Consider the following 17100-nt stretch of genomic DNA (forward strand, 5'->3'; position numbering starts at 1 on the left):
AGTTTCACACTTAACCTGTTCACCACTCCATTGAACAAATTTTTAATTCAATCTTGATTTTTAAAAATATTTTTGTCGGTTTTCGGCAAAATTTAAATGAACAACAAGACTCTGGGTTACACAAAGAAATTTTTATCAGGGAAGCCAAACAAACTTTTTAATATTGCGTTCATAAAATATCCACATTAAGATTAATAAAGGGAATATAGCAGATCAAACAAAAATAAATTTACTGCTTTCCATGAAAACACACAGACCCAATAATTTTACATATACTAATAGATTAAGCTAGAAGTCGATTATATTAGCGAAGTTTTATAAAAATTGATATTGATAACCATCGCTTTCCTTGATTTGTTAACCAAAAGAAACTTCAAATGAAACCCGTAAATGTCATCTTGATGTGAAGTAATGATAATCAGATGAACTTTTTGTATAAAATGATGAAATCATGAACTTTGGTTAAAATACGTGCAAGATGAAGTATTATTTATCAAATTGATACAGTTTAACTGTCAGTGCCCGCGGACAGAATTATTTTTCTTTGTAAAAATTTTGCGCTCATCATACACATAGTTCTACCGTTGGTAGACAAAAGGTGCTGTTGGTAAAATTAACTACCAACGGCATGTCATTGGTACCAATGTTTTTGTCAATTGTATATTATTCTGTGACGGCAAAAACTGAGACATTAGTTTTGAGAAAGCTTTTCCCCCCTTTAACTATGATGATTAGGGTGCAATTTATGATGAAAATGTTGTTGTTATATATAAATTAGAAAGTAAAAAGATGTTTCTTGGTTGACATGTTTACAAAACTGTAATCAATATTACGAACGTTTCCATTGGACTCCTGTGGGTATAACATTGGTAAACGCGCCGGGTTTATTGTTACAACAGGTACCATCGTCATCTAATTGCGCCAACGGTAAATTGACATGTTTATATACAAGTTTTACACGGTTGGCCAACAGACGCACGCGTCCACTTACCGGTACCACAGGGACTTGTGTAGAAAAAAAAATTCGTTAAAATAGTGTGTAACTGAGGATTTCCTACGAGATATTCACTTTGTTAATGGGTTTTTTTTACACAAGTCTCTGTGGTACCGGTACACACACATACAATAGTGGACAAAACGCATATATTTAGCTACTGCACTGTATTTAAACATGGATTATAGCCTATATCTCATCTGTAGTGTCTTTGTTGATAAAGAAAAAAACAACCCAATCGATAGTTTGTAATGGCAATATTCCAATCGCGTTTTAAACTGACTTCAGCGAATTTCTACTTTCATTTTCGTCAATTTCAGAAAATGAACGGGAAACATTTGGAAGGATCCTTTTGGGAAATATTCTCAACATAGAATTGGAACAGATTATATACAAAATGCTACGATAAAGATTTGACACAAGTACACATAGATTGATTATGGGATGAGATATAAAATAATAGTTTTTTACTTTATAATTTAAAAATACTGGATGTAAAGGAAGAAATATTTTGCCCCCTTGAAGACCTCTCAGACATGAAAATATTATGTAACTTGCTGATTAACAGTAGTCAGACAACTGTTTTGTAAATGGTGGAGTCTTATTAAGAGGTAAGTTAAAAACGTTGAATTAATTTAAGCTTTATTTCTATGAACAAAGGTTAACATTTTTCATGCAGTTTGTGATAAAAACCCCGACAAAACAGCTGTGGGGATATTCGAAGGTCGTTTGGAAATTATTGAGCCACTCGCAACCAACATTTGAGTGTCATTCGTCGAGTAATGAGCGAGTTACAGAGCTTGCAATTTTTTGCTACGTAAACAAAGCTTTTGTTTACATTTTAATCGTTGAAGTGAAAATTCTTGTGTTAGACGTACATAAAATAAATGTTAGAAACTGTTTCTTTATACTTAAAATGAAAAGGAAGATAATAGACAAATCAACTCGAAAAAGATTTTTTACTGGTATATACATACATGTGGACCAAAATGTAAACATTTCTTAAACTGATTTGTTTATGGAAAAACACTGATCGAAACTGCTGTCAAAAGATACAAAAACATTAAATATGAGATTTTACGTGTTTTGTACGCAATTGCTTGTACAGAACAATCATTTTGTTTTAAAATCACGTAAAACTGTGCAGCTGCAGACATAAATTGCAGATTTTAAAAATCCGAAAAATATAGGTGGTCATTGGGGTCCACTCTACAAGCATTTGATGAGGAAAAGGTTGAACCTTGCACATTTATAATGATGAAGCATTGTCTCGAAATAAGGTACCCTATTTTTATCGGGCGGCCTCTATTTTTAGAACAAGAAATACATCTAGTCTATACTTAGAACTCCTGTGTCTATGAAGGCAAATATACGTTATATTTTAATAGAAAAAACTATGTCTTTAAACCAATCTGTGTGGAATGCGACAGACATCTCTACACCAGCCCAAAGTTTGTTTTTTCAGTTCTATATGTATAAATTAGAGTAAATCAAGCAGAGTCCTGGCTGTAGGCAGGCAAATCGCCAATGTTACTATAAATAGCACAACTTCAAAAGAAAACAAAAAATTAAACAGCGTCAAAGTAAAAGCTTCGGCTATACCAAGTAGTTACACAAAGAGTCACGTTTTGTCAAAAGTGTTGGCATTTTGTTTCTTTTTTATTTGATTTCGAGAGAATTGTCTATCTTTTTTAGTTTAACAAGACCATGCATTTTGGACACATGCAATGCGCATGAATTTCTATGAACTACTTTGCTGCGCGTTGAAGAAAAGGGGATTGACTATATAACGCTTGTTGCAAAATTCAAGGCAGCAACTGTTGAACTTTTTTCTATTAGACAGACATATTTTGTTTATAGCCGCTCACAAAATTTGGTTGCTTTCTGACGATTTGCTCACAATAAAAGCATGAGAGAGAGAGAGAGAGAGAGAGAGAGAGAGAGAGAGAGAGAGATATTTATTTTCAGATTTTACTACACAATATGCATAAAGACACTCCAAAAGTGCCCAGCTTTCAGTACTTCAGTACTTTGATTAGAAGTAGAATAGGGGTCCAAGAAATGATTGGTTTTAATAAAAAAAATATGTTAATTTTTCAGTGAAAATTTAACTTCAATGTACCTTCGTAGGCAAATATATCTCGTACTAACTGATAAGAATAGGGTACTTTAATTTGAGGCACAGCTATGCCTACAACTTAAATAGGCAAGCTTCAACCTCAATTTTCTTTAAATTTGTTTAATATAAGCCTGCAGCTGCTCGGTTAAATGCGATTATTAAAGGCATTGTTTTGTTTTTATATGCATAATTTGCATACAAACCATACATGTAAAACCATACAAAACAACATGTAAAACCTCATATTTATTGATGTTTAGAAGGCTCATGTAAACTTTTTAAAAATAAAATTTGTTTAATGTCTGTCGTCGTCATTGTTGTTGTCATCTTCTTCTCCAGAACGAACCATACCATAATGGGGGGGGGGGGGGGGGGTGAATTTTTACATGAGAGTATTTAGAGGACTATCTTTAAAGATCTGCTTCTCAAAAACCATTTGGCCAGAAAATGTGTAACTTGTGTTGAAGCATCCCCATATTGTGTATATTCAAATTTATTCAAATCACGATCCCCTGGGGTAGGATGGGGACACAATGGAGGGGGGGGGGGTTCTTCTCAAAAACCATTTGACCGGAAAAAACTGTAACTTGTGTAGAAGAATCTTCAGGATACTTAATTTGAAATCACTTATGCTATTCAAAATTTTCCATTCACTACGAACCCATTTTGTGACGTAAAGTCTAATACAGTTTATAAATGACGCCAATGACGTACTGTAAGGGTACAAGCGGAGTCTGCGTAATTACATGAATAGGAAATAGGAAATAAAAATGATATAAAAATGTGAATAGTTTTATTGACATTCAATTGAAATATAGCATTATATAAATATAAGTGACAAGGAATCATTCTTTGAATATTATAAGGTGATCATGCATATACGGTTTGAAGTGATCAAATCAAAAGACCTTCGGGCTTTATTGGACTAGATAACCCCGACCGTAATTGACCACCTTATAATATTCAAAGAATGATTAATTATTCCATTTATATAATATCCTTATATATATGTATAATCTTCATACATTTCATTTGTTATCATATGAGGAAACAAGCTTATTTTTTAAAGGGGGGAACCACCAAATATTGGTGATGTTTTGTTTAATTCTTTAGGAATGAATATTCAGCTCGAATTTCATAAGAAAAATAAGGAGCTCCTTTTATAAATATGAATTAACTTCTATTGCAAGAAAATTGATGAATTCATTTACAAATCAAAATATGAATTTAAATATAAGTTATTTAACCTTCCAATCTTTATTCTTATATATGTAATTTGATAAAAATTGACAGAAATTAGGCTCCGGCCCTGTTTTTGTTTACATAGGTTCAATATACCAGTAAAAATCTTTTTCAAGCTGATTTGTCTATCTTCTTATTTATTTTAAGCATGAATAAAAAGTTCCCTACGTTTAACACATTCATTTTAGGTCTAACTTTTTTACTTTTTACTTCAGCATTCAAAATGTAAACAAAATCTTTGTAAACATAGTAAATCATTGTAAACTCTTATTACTCAATGAATAACACTCAAATTTTGGCTGCCTATTAAAAATGCCTTACTGAAGCATTGTAAACATGAATTTGGAAAAATAGTATTTGACCAAATTTGTGACCATGTCCCTTTACAGCAATTCATGCATTGTGATAATAAATAAGTAAAAGAATTAAGATAATATTGTATTCAAACAACTGTAACAATGTGTCGTGTGTATGTGTAAGTTAGTGTAAAGATGTACATATATATGCAAAAAGAGCATAATATTATATAAACAATGAATATTGTTGTATATAACTAATTGACATTACACTGTTTATTTATCGCTTGTGCGGGTGTATGTGTAAAATGTACATACATGTACATAATACATACATACATACACACACACGTTTAAAAAAAAAAGGAATGTATAAGCAATGACTTGTAATAAATGTTTCGTAGATTTTCAATGGAAGGAAAAAACGTTCCATGCCCTACAAAGAAACAAGATGGAAATCTGTGTGGATGTCCTCTATTTCCTCAATTCAATTTGTGTCCAATATGTGGCGTGCAAGTAGATCAGACACTATTTAAAACAGGTAAACAGACATTTGCTTTTGATGAAAATAGAAATTAGATTATTTCTTAAGCAACAAAAGCTAAATTGATGTTCAAATCTTTTTTCTGAAAAATCAATTATTTCGTAAATTACAACTGAAACACAAAGCATGGTAGCCATGCAAATGTTTGATATGTTGAACTTCAAATAAGATTGATAAAAACGTAAATATACTTTTACAAAAAATATATAGTTGAATTTTTATTTCAGATAAAACCCAATCATCATTTATAATGCAAATATGCTTTTAAGGACGTTTTTTACTCAGGGTTTGAGTCCTCAAATTCGGATTGCTATAGAGTTGAATGTCATGAGTAAAATTTGTTTTAAACACATAAAGTATTATCGAAATGAATAATTATTGACACAACATTCGATAGTTTTACTTTATTATTGAATTAAGCTTAAACAAAATTAGACTTTAAGCAAAACAGAGGAATTTTGGACAAAATTTTTCAAATTTTGTTTTTTACTGAAATATTACTAGTTTTGGCTGTACTATAATATTAAGAGTTAAGATTTGATTTGTTAGTCAATATAATTTGGCATATTTTCTGTAGGTTTTATCTCACTTTTTCATTTCGATAATCGTATATGACACACACTACAAAAATATTGAAAAATGCTTAAAAACGATAAAAGATATCATATCTCAAAAATCTGATCGTTGACCTAATATAAGTTATATACCAGCAGAATAAGATCAAAGTAATTAGTTAAATACTTTAAATGTTTTAGTATTATCACATTCAATTTTTTGTTAAATTGAATAAAAATAGAAAGGGATTTGAAAATTTGATAGAGGAAATTCGGACTGGAATATTTATAAAAATTGTCAATAAAAGCTTAATGCTTTGTATCTATTTAGTGCCACTGCCATTCATAAACTGTATTTCATTTTTAAAAGTGTTTAGCCATTTGTATTATTTTTACAATTAAGAAAATCTCAATCGCAGTATAAAATTTTTAGTGATTTTTCTTAAATCATAAAAATATATTCAATGGCATTAACTCCTAAAGTAGGTCATTGACCTATTTTTTTAACTGAACAATACACTACAATTAAAGGTCTATAACACACAATAGATGGTTTTTCATCATCATCAGTTTAATTTTTTTTTCAATCTGAGTAAACGTAATCCTTAATGAAAATTATTTAAATAATGTAATATACAATGTATTTACGCATGTGTCAGCTAAACATACAGTAAGATTGTTAATACCATTCTGTGATAAAATTCTGTATATGAATATGTCTATTCAAGGAACATTTATCAAATTTTCAGAAGAGCATTTAAACAGCGATGGAGATACAAGCTCTAGCATCAAATCAGAGAGTGGAAATCCTGTGACTCAGAGTGAAGATCTTCCATCAAACAGATGTACAGAAACAACAGACAGAAATGAAAATGAACAAGCTGAAAAAAGTAAAGTAGATAAAATAGAAAATCAGGTGAAAGATACCAAAGCTAAAGAAGATAACAATGCAGAAGGTTTAGAAAGTGAAGGAAGAGGGGGAGAAAGAAAGGAAGGAGGAGAAAACGGAAACCGAAAACGTAAAAAAGAAGAGGAGGATAAAGGTGGAGGATCAAAAAGTAAAGAGATTAAAAAAGAAAGTGGTAAGGATACAGATGAGAAGGTAGATATAAAAGATAAAGACCATGAAAAAACGAGGGAAAGCATTGGAGAAAAAAAGGAAACAATGGGAGGAAGAAATGAAAAAGAATGTACAAAAGATGATGGATTGGGAGGAGGAACAGAAAAATATGACAAAGCTAGTGAGAAAGATAGAAAATGTGATGGAGATGGAAACAATACAGAAAAGAATAAGGAAAAGAAAGACGAAGTTGAAAGGAAGAAGAGAGATTTGGAAAATGGAAAATTAGAAGATGGAGATTGTCAGCAGGAGGAAGGACAAGGCATTGATTCTGACCAATTGTTGAGATCCTCTGCAGAAGGAGCATCTTCCACCAAGGATATGGTTGTCAGCCAAGAGTATACAGTTCAAAACCAGAACCCTGGTCAAAAGGCGCAGACTTCAGATGTAACTGGTAAACACTCTGGTAGTTCCGAAGAAAATCAAACAAAAAAGGTATCATATGACTATTCTTTATTTTAAAACCCTTTTTATCAAATGAAATTGTGTAAATTGCTTTTTATATAGAATATTTAATTTTAACATTTTTAAAACAATTTCTTTATAGACAGTGAGAGTTTCTTTTCATGCCTTCCTAGCACCAACTGTTAATTTCAATCCAAAGAATGATGAACTTTATGTTGTATTTGGTCCTAAACGGGATGATTGGAATCCCAAAAAGGAAGGACTTATGAAGTTTATCGGAACAAAGAAGTATTTTATAATTTTTTAATTTCATCTTTTTAATTATCAAATGAAGATAGAGAAAACTTATTTTGATTTAATTAAATTCAAATCATTCTCTCTAGATTTGTAATAAGCATTTCATTTATTTGCTTAGTGGGAGGTTAATAACAGAGAACAACTTTGTTATTTATTAAACATTGTTATCATATTTGTCAACAACTGTATTGAATCAAATACATTTTATTTACTAAAAGACAATTGTTAATAACACAATTTTAATAACTTTAATGCATGCATTTAATTCTACCTTTACATTTCGTAAAATTGAGTATACATGCATGAAGATACATAAAAACTTTTGATTCCAAATATTCAAATTCAATTAAAAAAACACCATATATATAATATGATTCTCATGAAAAATATTAGCCTTATGATTCATTTATTATACCCCACGAAGTGAAGTTGCAAGAGGTATAATGTATTTACTGGACCGTCAGTCTTTCAGTGAGTCCGTCCGTCAGCCCTGTTTTTTTTTAACTTAGACTTTTTGCCTCATATTGAATATAGTAATAAACAGTTTGTAAGCATAACTGCTCTTAAACCGCTGCATGGAAGACAATGCCAACATCTATGGATTGTCATTCAATGGAAATTGGAGATAATCTTAAAACATTGAACTAATGCAAACATTTATAAATCAATCTCCTGTAATTTATCATTGAGAATTTATGTGCTAGAATTGGTTAAAATTACACCACTTTATATGCTCTCTGCACTGGAGGTTTTTTTTTTAGGCCAAATATTATATAGGAAATCCCACAAAATCTTTTTTGGGATTAAAAGCCTAAACTGTAACTCATAAAAACATTTAGGTTTAAACCTCACATTTCTGATCCAGGAAGTTTTCAAAAAAATCCATGGGGTTTTATATGGAATATTTTACTCAACATTTAATCCAAAAAGGGTGAAATTTTTAACATCAAGTATCTCAAAAACTATGAAACATGTTTCTATATTCTTCAAAGCTTTACTTGTATAGAATAACCCCCACTAACAGTTTGGTACTAAACAAAAGTAGAAGTGTCTATTCCTAAGATGTCAGTTCCACTGTTTTTGACACAACACAACCCCCCTCCCCAGAAAAAAAATTAATAAGATAAGTTAATTGTAGCACTAAACTGTATTTTCTTTACTCTATCTTCATTGAATCAATTTTAAGGTTCGTCAAAAACCGTATCAGGTGAAAACTAAATGACTTGTTGAAATATTCTAACCTGTAGTATGGGGAAGTACTTGTTGAATATCCTTAGATGATGCGCATTATAACTGGAACCATATTTTGTATGTGAATTGTTTCTACTTAATTGTATCTGTATTCCGAAGGCTCCTTGTTGTTTCTGGACACACTGCTTATCTTGAAATATTAATTGCTCAACCAGCAACTAATGTCGCAGCGTCAACGTCAATTTTTTCCAACCTTTTACATGTCTGCCTTTGAGAATCGAGAACACGTGGTTTTAACATCATATTCAAATACTAGTAGTCTGATAATAGATACATATATATGTATCCATCCACGTAACAGAATTTTGTTACCCAAGGTTTTTTTTTTTAAGATTTCTTTTATTCGATATGATTGATAATTTGCATGTCATATTGTATATGAACAAACAGTTAATGAGTTTCCAACAACTTATAATCCACAGACTAAAATAAAAGATACTGGACATATGCATAACATTTATTTGGTCCAAGTACTGAATCCTAGACAATTTTAGATTCTGGTTCTAGATTCTTTAAACGACAAAAATCCTTACCCGTCCTATTATGTCCTATTGCTTAATTTAAATAACTCTCAAATTATTTTGTATTTTCTCGGACAGGAATGATTATAGTACTTTTTGTACCATTGATGTTTGACTATGTAATGTGTAAATTAATAAATCTTATTAGATTTTATACAAAATTAAGACTTGAGAGAGACCCTAGGTAACATTTGCAATTGTAAACAATATACTCTGTTTATTGATATATTTTTAAAGAGTGCATGTCAATATAATATACTTTGACACTCAGTTTGATAAATTCACGCTGATAGCGTAGTTAGTTTTTTCCGTGCATGGACTTAGAATGTACGTATCGTAAATGTACCGACCGTAAGATATTCTTTTGATAATGTTTCACATTTGATCACCTCTTTTCTATATTAGCTCATTCTTTCTTCTGTAAAATGAAGCAGATAATTCCTGTTTAATTGATGCCTTTCATTGGCAAGCAGATATGGATTGATATAAATTGTATTGTAAATATAACTTTCTTAATGGAAAACAATAGTTTCAGAAATTCTTAGCGTTTACAATCCTTTACACTTGATATTATTTGTTGCAGAAATAAGAAGGATAAAAATGGAATTCAAGTGTTTGCAGAAGTAGAACTGGAAAAAGATCTTCTAAAAAACGATGGTCTGTCTTACAGATACTGCTTTTTCAGGAAAGGAAGTAAATCTCCAGAAAATGAGTTTCTTTTTCGACATTACTACCCTTATAACAACGGTTTTCGAAAGTTGACAATTCCAGCAGGCCTAGGTAATTGGGATTTGAAAATATCCATGATATAGTAAATAAATTGATTATGGAATGTTCATGTTTTAAACATTTGTTGATTCTATAAATATCATATAATTATATACATAGTATTTACATACGTGTATATAATTAGAAGTAGACCATACCATTCTACTAATGTTGTCAGCATCATCTTGAGGATCTGTAAATTTATGAAAGAATTTTTTATGTTTTTGACCCCCCCCCCAAAAAAAAAACACCCCCAAGAAACAAACCACCAAATCATATATGTGTTTTTTACTTTATTTTTAGATGTCAATTGTATTGATTACATTGTTTTTGGGAAGCTTTATTTTTATGTATTGACACACTTTTATTTATATTCTTTTTACATTTCAAATGATTATCCAACATTCCTGGATATAACAAAACAGCTGCTTTATGACTGCTCTATAAATATCATACTTATATTGTAGATTCTTATCAACAGTTCGATGGGTTCATCTATGCAAAGAAAGTAGGATTTGTAGTCAATTTTTTCAAAGACACACTTGGAATGTCAAATTCAAATATGATTGAAGTAATGAAAAAAGATGGCATATATGCATTAAAACAATACCTACCAAATATTTGCGGTGTTTTGAAAAATCCGAACCAAGACCCTTCAACAATCTTTACCAAAATGACAGAATATATTGAAGTTTTTCAAGGCGGTGTAAAAGATCATTTCTTGATACACAGACAACAAGTTGGACATGGAATATGGCAAGAGGTTGATTGTTTTCGACATTACTCTATCTTATCCTTCAAAATACATCAACACTGCAGTTTATAGCGTAAAAGTCAAATGCTCTTAAAACGATCATGGGAGAAAATACTACACGTTCAAATTTAAAATAAATATATGATTTGACCTACTATCTTCATTGATTTAAATTTCCATCTGAAATAATTTAAAATTACATGCTTCAGTTTGTCATGGAAGATCATTTGAGAAATGCCATTGAAGCACTAGACAGTCAGGAAAATAAAATGGATGAAAATGGAAGACTGCTGAAAGCCCTGATGATAGTCAAACTTCTTGAAGACCTGAAGTTTCACATGGATGTTCTTCTTTTAAGAACAGTAGAAATTCTCCATCATTCTCTTTTGCTCTCACCAGATACAGACAATAATCAGTGCTCACAGCTTGACTTTTTGGAAACTTGCTTAGAACCATCAACGAGAGAGTAATGTTCTTTTTTCTTCTTTTTTTAAATCAGGAAATTACGTTGTAATAAATTAATAGAAGTTAGAGGTGTCTAGTATTGATTAATCATCTATCTAAGTTTATGGTTTGTGTTGTGGAGGTAAATATCTATGAAATTGTTAATAGCATAATATATCAAGGAAGTTTCATCTTTATTTTATAATACACAAAAAAGTATTCGAAACTGGAATCAATTTTTTTAAACAAATACTAAGCACTATTCTCAGTAATATGCATGGGGCAATATTTTTAGAAAAATATTAAAGCAGTCTTGGTCATTTAGAAATATTTGTTTATGCTATATATATATATATATATATATATATATATATATATATATATATATATATATATATATATATATATATATATTTATCAACATACATTTAAGAGGTTTATGTCACACCATGAGTTTCTCTTTATGAATTTTGCGGCGATTCTATGCTCTTTACTTTTCATTTCAGGAAGATTAGAAGGTGTTTAATTACATTTCTAAAGGCGTCGGCAAGGAAAACAGAATTTCCAACGGAAAGAAACCCTTCATGGATGATGTGTTTGCCCATTGTTCATTTCCTTGGGGGATCTTTACATCCATTTGCGGAGCTTGACTATGCAAAATTTGAAGATAAAACAAAAGAATGGTGGTTAGCTCGTGATTTTGAACAAGAAAAAGAGGAATTAAAAACTCATAAATGGTTAAGGTAATTTGACATTTAAAAAAAGAGTGTGATTATGTTTCCCTTTTACATGTTGGAGAGTAATGTTGCTACGAACAATTTATTAGATGGTTTGCATTCAGCACATTTACCAAATCTTGTCTTACCAATTATTGAATCATAAGAATGATATAAAAGTAACTCTTTCTTGTATAGATAAAATGTAACTGTTGAACTCTTTTATTGATAAACCTATTTCTATCTTTTTTGGGGTGTTGGGTATAACGTCCATTAGGGGACAAGAACACAAAAGCTAAAACATATTTTCATTTTCTTCTGTTGTGGAAATTTGTAGACCCCCTTCAGACCTCATGAAGTGGATGAAACCAATTTTCAAGTTAGATACAAAAACACAAAGATCTTTCATGGCATGCCTGAAATTAGATGATCTAGATATGGTTATGAGTGAGGAAAACATTTTGATAGAAATCAAATTGGCAACTTTGCATCATTACTTCGAAAACTGTTACCACCAAGAGGTAAGGTTGATGTTAGGGTTCAATTAGTTAGTCTTATAGATCGCTTAAAATTTTTATCATACAACACACACTACATGTATGACTGAACTCCTCTTATATCGACAATGTTAAAAACTTTAGAAACTCATATGAATGGGATAATATCTCTAAAACTTTGAGAGTTAATGTTTATAAAGAAATATAGAAATGTATAGATTAAATCTTGGGTATTTTTCATGCACACACAGAGAGAGAGAGAGAGAGAGAGAGAGAGAGAGAGAGAGTTGTACAAGCCTCATAATGATAATTACACATTACTTTGTTTTTTAATGTGTAATTTTTGTTATTGTTTTACCATAAACTATTTACCCTTGTCTGTTTCTTTTAATTTCCCCTTAAGAAGCACTGCATTATTTAATGATGGTCGGTATATTTTGCCTATCACAACTAAATTAATAAATGTAATCTCAATTTTGAAACAGAGAGTAGATAATTCAGTGATGTGAATTAACCTTTATTGATTCAAGTTCCAGTATCGTACTTTTACAATGTTTTATAGTTATTTATAGTTTTTTGACAAAAAAAGGCATTACCACCATTGTTTAATTGTTATGATGTTCTTTACATTTTTAGATGGACAAGCTGCAAAACTGCATAAAGACTGTCTTTGGAATACTTAAAGGACAACTAAATCAGTTATCTGTGGTATCCAAGAGGTATGAAAAAAATCTGAAGAACTTAAGGAAGCAAGGGCAATCTTCATAATGATTTTTTTGTAACTCGTTTTTACCACTTTTAGAGATTGGAATGAGGTCAATGACAAATTTAAGATTCAAGAGGCAAAGTGCGTGGCAATTCTGTCAACTGGAATTACCAGGCGTATGAGGGACAAGAGAACTTTAGTTTCTCTCTTTCATTCTCACATGTTATCGCTTGCTGTGTTGGAAACACTAAGCAAAGAGTCTGATGAAGTGAAGTCTCTGTTGCAAAGATCAATACTTATTCTTGACGAGTTTTTATTCGAACTTGGAAGGGACTTCTCGGTAGGTATTGACAAGATAGATGTAAAAAGGCATTTTTGGAATTTTGTTTTTATTGAAAAGAAAAGAAATCTGATTTTGAATTTTGTATATGTATTGTAGATCTATGATTTTGCACTATCAGTTTTGAACTGTATAGAGAAAAATGAGTTATCAGTTGAGTTTGAAAGAAAATGTCTGAAGTATGCTAGAGAAAAGTTTGAAACAGTGAGTATTTAATGATAAACTTTTAGGTTTTAATGTTTATAATTGGATAAAACATATTTGACAATCCAAAATGTGATAATGTAAAAACGTTTCTCTTTCTATGAATAATCTGATAATTTTCTTACATATATTCCAGCTCTAATTTGTATTATAAAGTTTATCAGAATTATCAAATTTAACATAAAGGTGTGGCAAAAGCCTACAGAAATCATTATACTGTGATTCAAGATAAAGTCAGATAATAATTGAATGAAAATCTCGATTTTGATAGATGGGTACACATCTCCGATTAGAATTCTTTAGTAAATCTGCGGAGGAATTTCAGAATGAGTCTCTGAAAAACATGATGCAAGAAGTTGTCATGGAAAATATAAGTGAAATCCTACAGGTAACTATGACGCTAAGTAAGGTTAAGGGCTGGATGTTCGTGGCTATTTGTAGGATGTATCGATCTCTTTTAATAGAAAAGCTTTGTATAAAGCTATAAGAAAATACTTGAATTAAAAAACAAACTTCAATTCCTTTATAAAATAATAGTTTAAGCTTAACAAATTATAACGAGGTTTTTAAGGGAGATCTGATGGGTAACTTGTTTACTACCCATCCTTCTTAATGACCAAATTTTAACGCTAAATTATTTACCAAATGCAAATGAGACACCATTTTTATCAATTAGATACTGTAGCTGTTAATGATTGTAAAACAAAATGTGTGTATAGTTTTTAAAGACACCCCTTAACTGGCCCCGAATCCCAAAAAGTAAAATTTCACCATTCGAGTGCATATCTTTGATACACAATGCGTATAATTTCTTTACATAACATTTTCCGGTTTAATGTTGAAAAAATAACCCCCATGACAACATATAAAGGAGTCTATATTGGAACCTTTAAGGGGCATGGTCACGATTTTGGTCAAATTTTATTTTTCTGTTTATATTATTTGCAATGCTTTAGGAATGCATTTCTAATGATCAAATGAAATTATCTTTTTAAAGCTGGTTTGTCTATCTAAATATTCATTTTAAGCATAAAAAACAGTTCCTAACGATTAACACATTCATTTTAGGTCTAAAACCGGAATTTTCACTTCAACATTCAAAATGTAAACAAACGCTTTGTTAACAAAGCGAAGAATTGCAAGCTCTGTTATTCGCTTATAACTCATCGAATGACACTCAAATTTTGGTTGCCTATTAAAAATGGCTTACTGAAGCATTGTAAACATTAAAATCGAAAAGATAATTTTTGACCAAAATCGAAAATATTTTCAATTCTAGTATAAAAAGTAATGTTAAATGCGCTGTACATTTTGACGCATGTTTTTCTTTTAACTTGGAACTAGGATACATATGTGTTGAAATTAGAGTATATCCTAAATTCATCCCTAATATAATGTGACTTTTGAGCGCAGTGAAAAAATGATTCTTGGTCTTATAACCTCCTAAATATAAAAAGAAAAAAAATACGCCTACTTGGAAAAATACATGCACCCTAATCTTGAAAACAGAGAAGTTTCACAAATATATGTATATGATATTATACTCTGGATGTCAATCAATTGCAGATTTGCCAATCGGTTATTTGTAACTTATTTTGACTGATTAATCATTTTGAAAATATAGAAATTTTTAAATATGATATATTATCGATATTTTTTTCAAGTTTTCAAGATTGATTGTCTTAAAAGGCTATGCATAAAAATGATCAACAAAGATTGGTTAAAGTTTAACGAGATATTGATTTGGCATTTAAATTATTTTGGGTCATAATTATCTACATAATATTGACTAATGCATTGTTTGATAGTTGAAATTTGCTGAACACATTATTTCATTTTTGAGTTTGGGGCAAATTTTAGTCTGGGCAAAAATAAGTCTAGTATGATAATTCCTTATTGTTGTAAATCATTGACAAACTGTATTAGTTATATGTATTTTGTTGACCAAGGATAACTGTTATTGTGTAGATGTCTTTTGTAACTATTTACATTTAATCAGAGTCTCACTCTACAAATGTCTTATAGTGATCATTCTGTCCAATTCTGCTGATCATGTTAAGATATATGTTTAAAAGATGTGACCCCTGTCCTTGGAGTCATCCAACCACAATGACCAAATATCTTCAAAACCATGCATCCCATATATATTTGTTCTTAATGTCTAATTAAGCATCAAATGTTATGTAGGCCAATATTTTATGGGATTTTTTTATCCGCATTAAACAGGAAAATACCAACTGAAAAATCGTTAAAACACCACTTAACCATTTATATTCTTGTTTCTAATATATCCAGATTTGATGGAGATGGAAGATAAATATTAAATTAAAACCATCTATTGTTAATAAGTTTAACTTGAATATTAGTTATTGATCCCTTAGGGAGAAAATTAAACTTCAAAGTGTAAAAATCCAAAGCGTAAATTTTCTTTAAAGGAAATTAATATTTTTACCAGTTTATAGAATTTTTTAGACCACAAACCAAATTAGTTTTAAAGGTGTTAATGTAAGTTTTTGTCCCTATTTCAAGAAAAAACGCCCTTTTATTTAAAAGTTTAAAAATCCCCAAGATGAAAGATTACGGGGAATATGCGGTCATCTTGTACATTTGAGGTTAAAATGTAAACATTTATAGAACTGGATCGTTTACGCCCGAAACTGACCAAAATTGTTGCCAAAAGATATACAAGCAATAAGTATGAGATTCTGCATGTTGTTTTACATGTAAATTATGCATACAAGAACAGGTCAATGCCTTTTCAATATTTTAAAACAGCTGTCGAACTGCGCAGCTACAGACTTATTTTGAAGACTCAATAATTTGAAAAATATGAAGGAATTAATTGGTGTCCTCTCTACAACCATTTGTTGAGAAACAACAATACATTCTTATCCTCAAATGTACAAGATAGCCGCACATCCCCTTTAGTACAATATGAAGCCCTATTACACGTCAACACCCCAAATCAAAAGTTGATTTGCCTGCTGTGTAAAACGTAAAAGGAATTATGGTAACTAGGGGTTTTTAAAGACATTTTTTAGCATCTAATTAACCCCTACGTTGAAAATTAAAATTCAGAAACCTAATTTCACATCTTTAAGACAACCCCATTCATATTTCAAGAGATACTTTGTTTATTGTGAAATTTTGAGAACCATGATTTCCTTAGAAATAAACGTCATGTTTAGCATCATTGACCCCCTGGATGAAAATAAATTAAAATAAATAAAAATAAATAAAAAGTAACCCCCATATATATTTCAAAAGATGATTTGTCTATTTAGAATTTTTTTTTTGCAACCCCCCCCCCCCCCCCCAAAACATAATT

The 17100-nt window shown here is 30.5% G+C and overlaps 1 protein-coding gene across 5 annotated transcripts in view; it reads left to right on the forward strand.

The window, feature by feature from the left end:
* Nucleotides 1-1434: 1434 nt before the first annotated feature.
* LOC128186104 (E3 ubiquitin-protein ligase RNF213-like) overlaps nucleotides 1435-17100 on the forward strand; it is a 166975-nt gene continuing 151309 nt past the window's right edge. For 3 of the 5 annotated variants that reach the window (XM_052855834.1, XM_052855835.1, XM_052855833.1), the window contains exons 1-13: nucleotides 1435-1605; nucleotides 5056-5192; nucleotides 6499-7304; nucleotides 7417-7562; nucleotides 9927-10123; nucleotides 10579-10874; nucleotides 11075-11331; nucleotides 11816-12052; nucleotides 12363-12546; nucleotides 13159-13241; nucleotides 13325-13568; nucleotides 13668-13772; nucleotides 14044-14160. In XM_052855834.1, coding sequence (XP_052711794.1) covers nucleotides 5063-5192; nucleotides 6499-7304; nucleotides 7417-7562; nucleotides 9927-10123; nucleotides 10579-10874; nucleotides 11075-11331; nucleotides 11816-12052; nucleotides 12363-12546; nucleotides 13159-13241; nucleotides 13325-13568; nucleotides 13668-13772; nucleotides 14044-14160 — 2802 coding nt within the window. In that variant the 5' untranslated portion in view covers nucleotides 1435-1605; nucleotides 5056-5062. The remainder of the gene's footprint in view (nucleotides 1606-5055; nucleotides 5193-6498; nucleotides 7305-7416; nucleotides 7563-9926; nucleotides 10124-10578; nucleotides 10875-11074; nucleotides 11332-11815; nucleotides 12053-12362; nucleotides 12547-13158; nucleotides 13242-13324; nucleotides 13569-13667; nucleotides 13773-14043; nucleotides 14161-17100) is intronic. The other 2 variants (XM_052855832.1, XM_052855831.1) reach the window with 1 other exon arrangement.

Source organism: Crassostrea angulata, chromosome 5 (assembly GCF_025612915.1).
Source record: "Crassostrea angulata isolate pt1a10 chromosome 5, ASM2561291v2, whole genome shotgun sequence".
Lineage (NCBI taxonomy): Eukaryota > Metazoa > Mollusca > Bivalvia > Ostreida > Ostreidae > Magallana > Magallana angulata.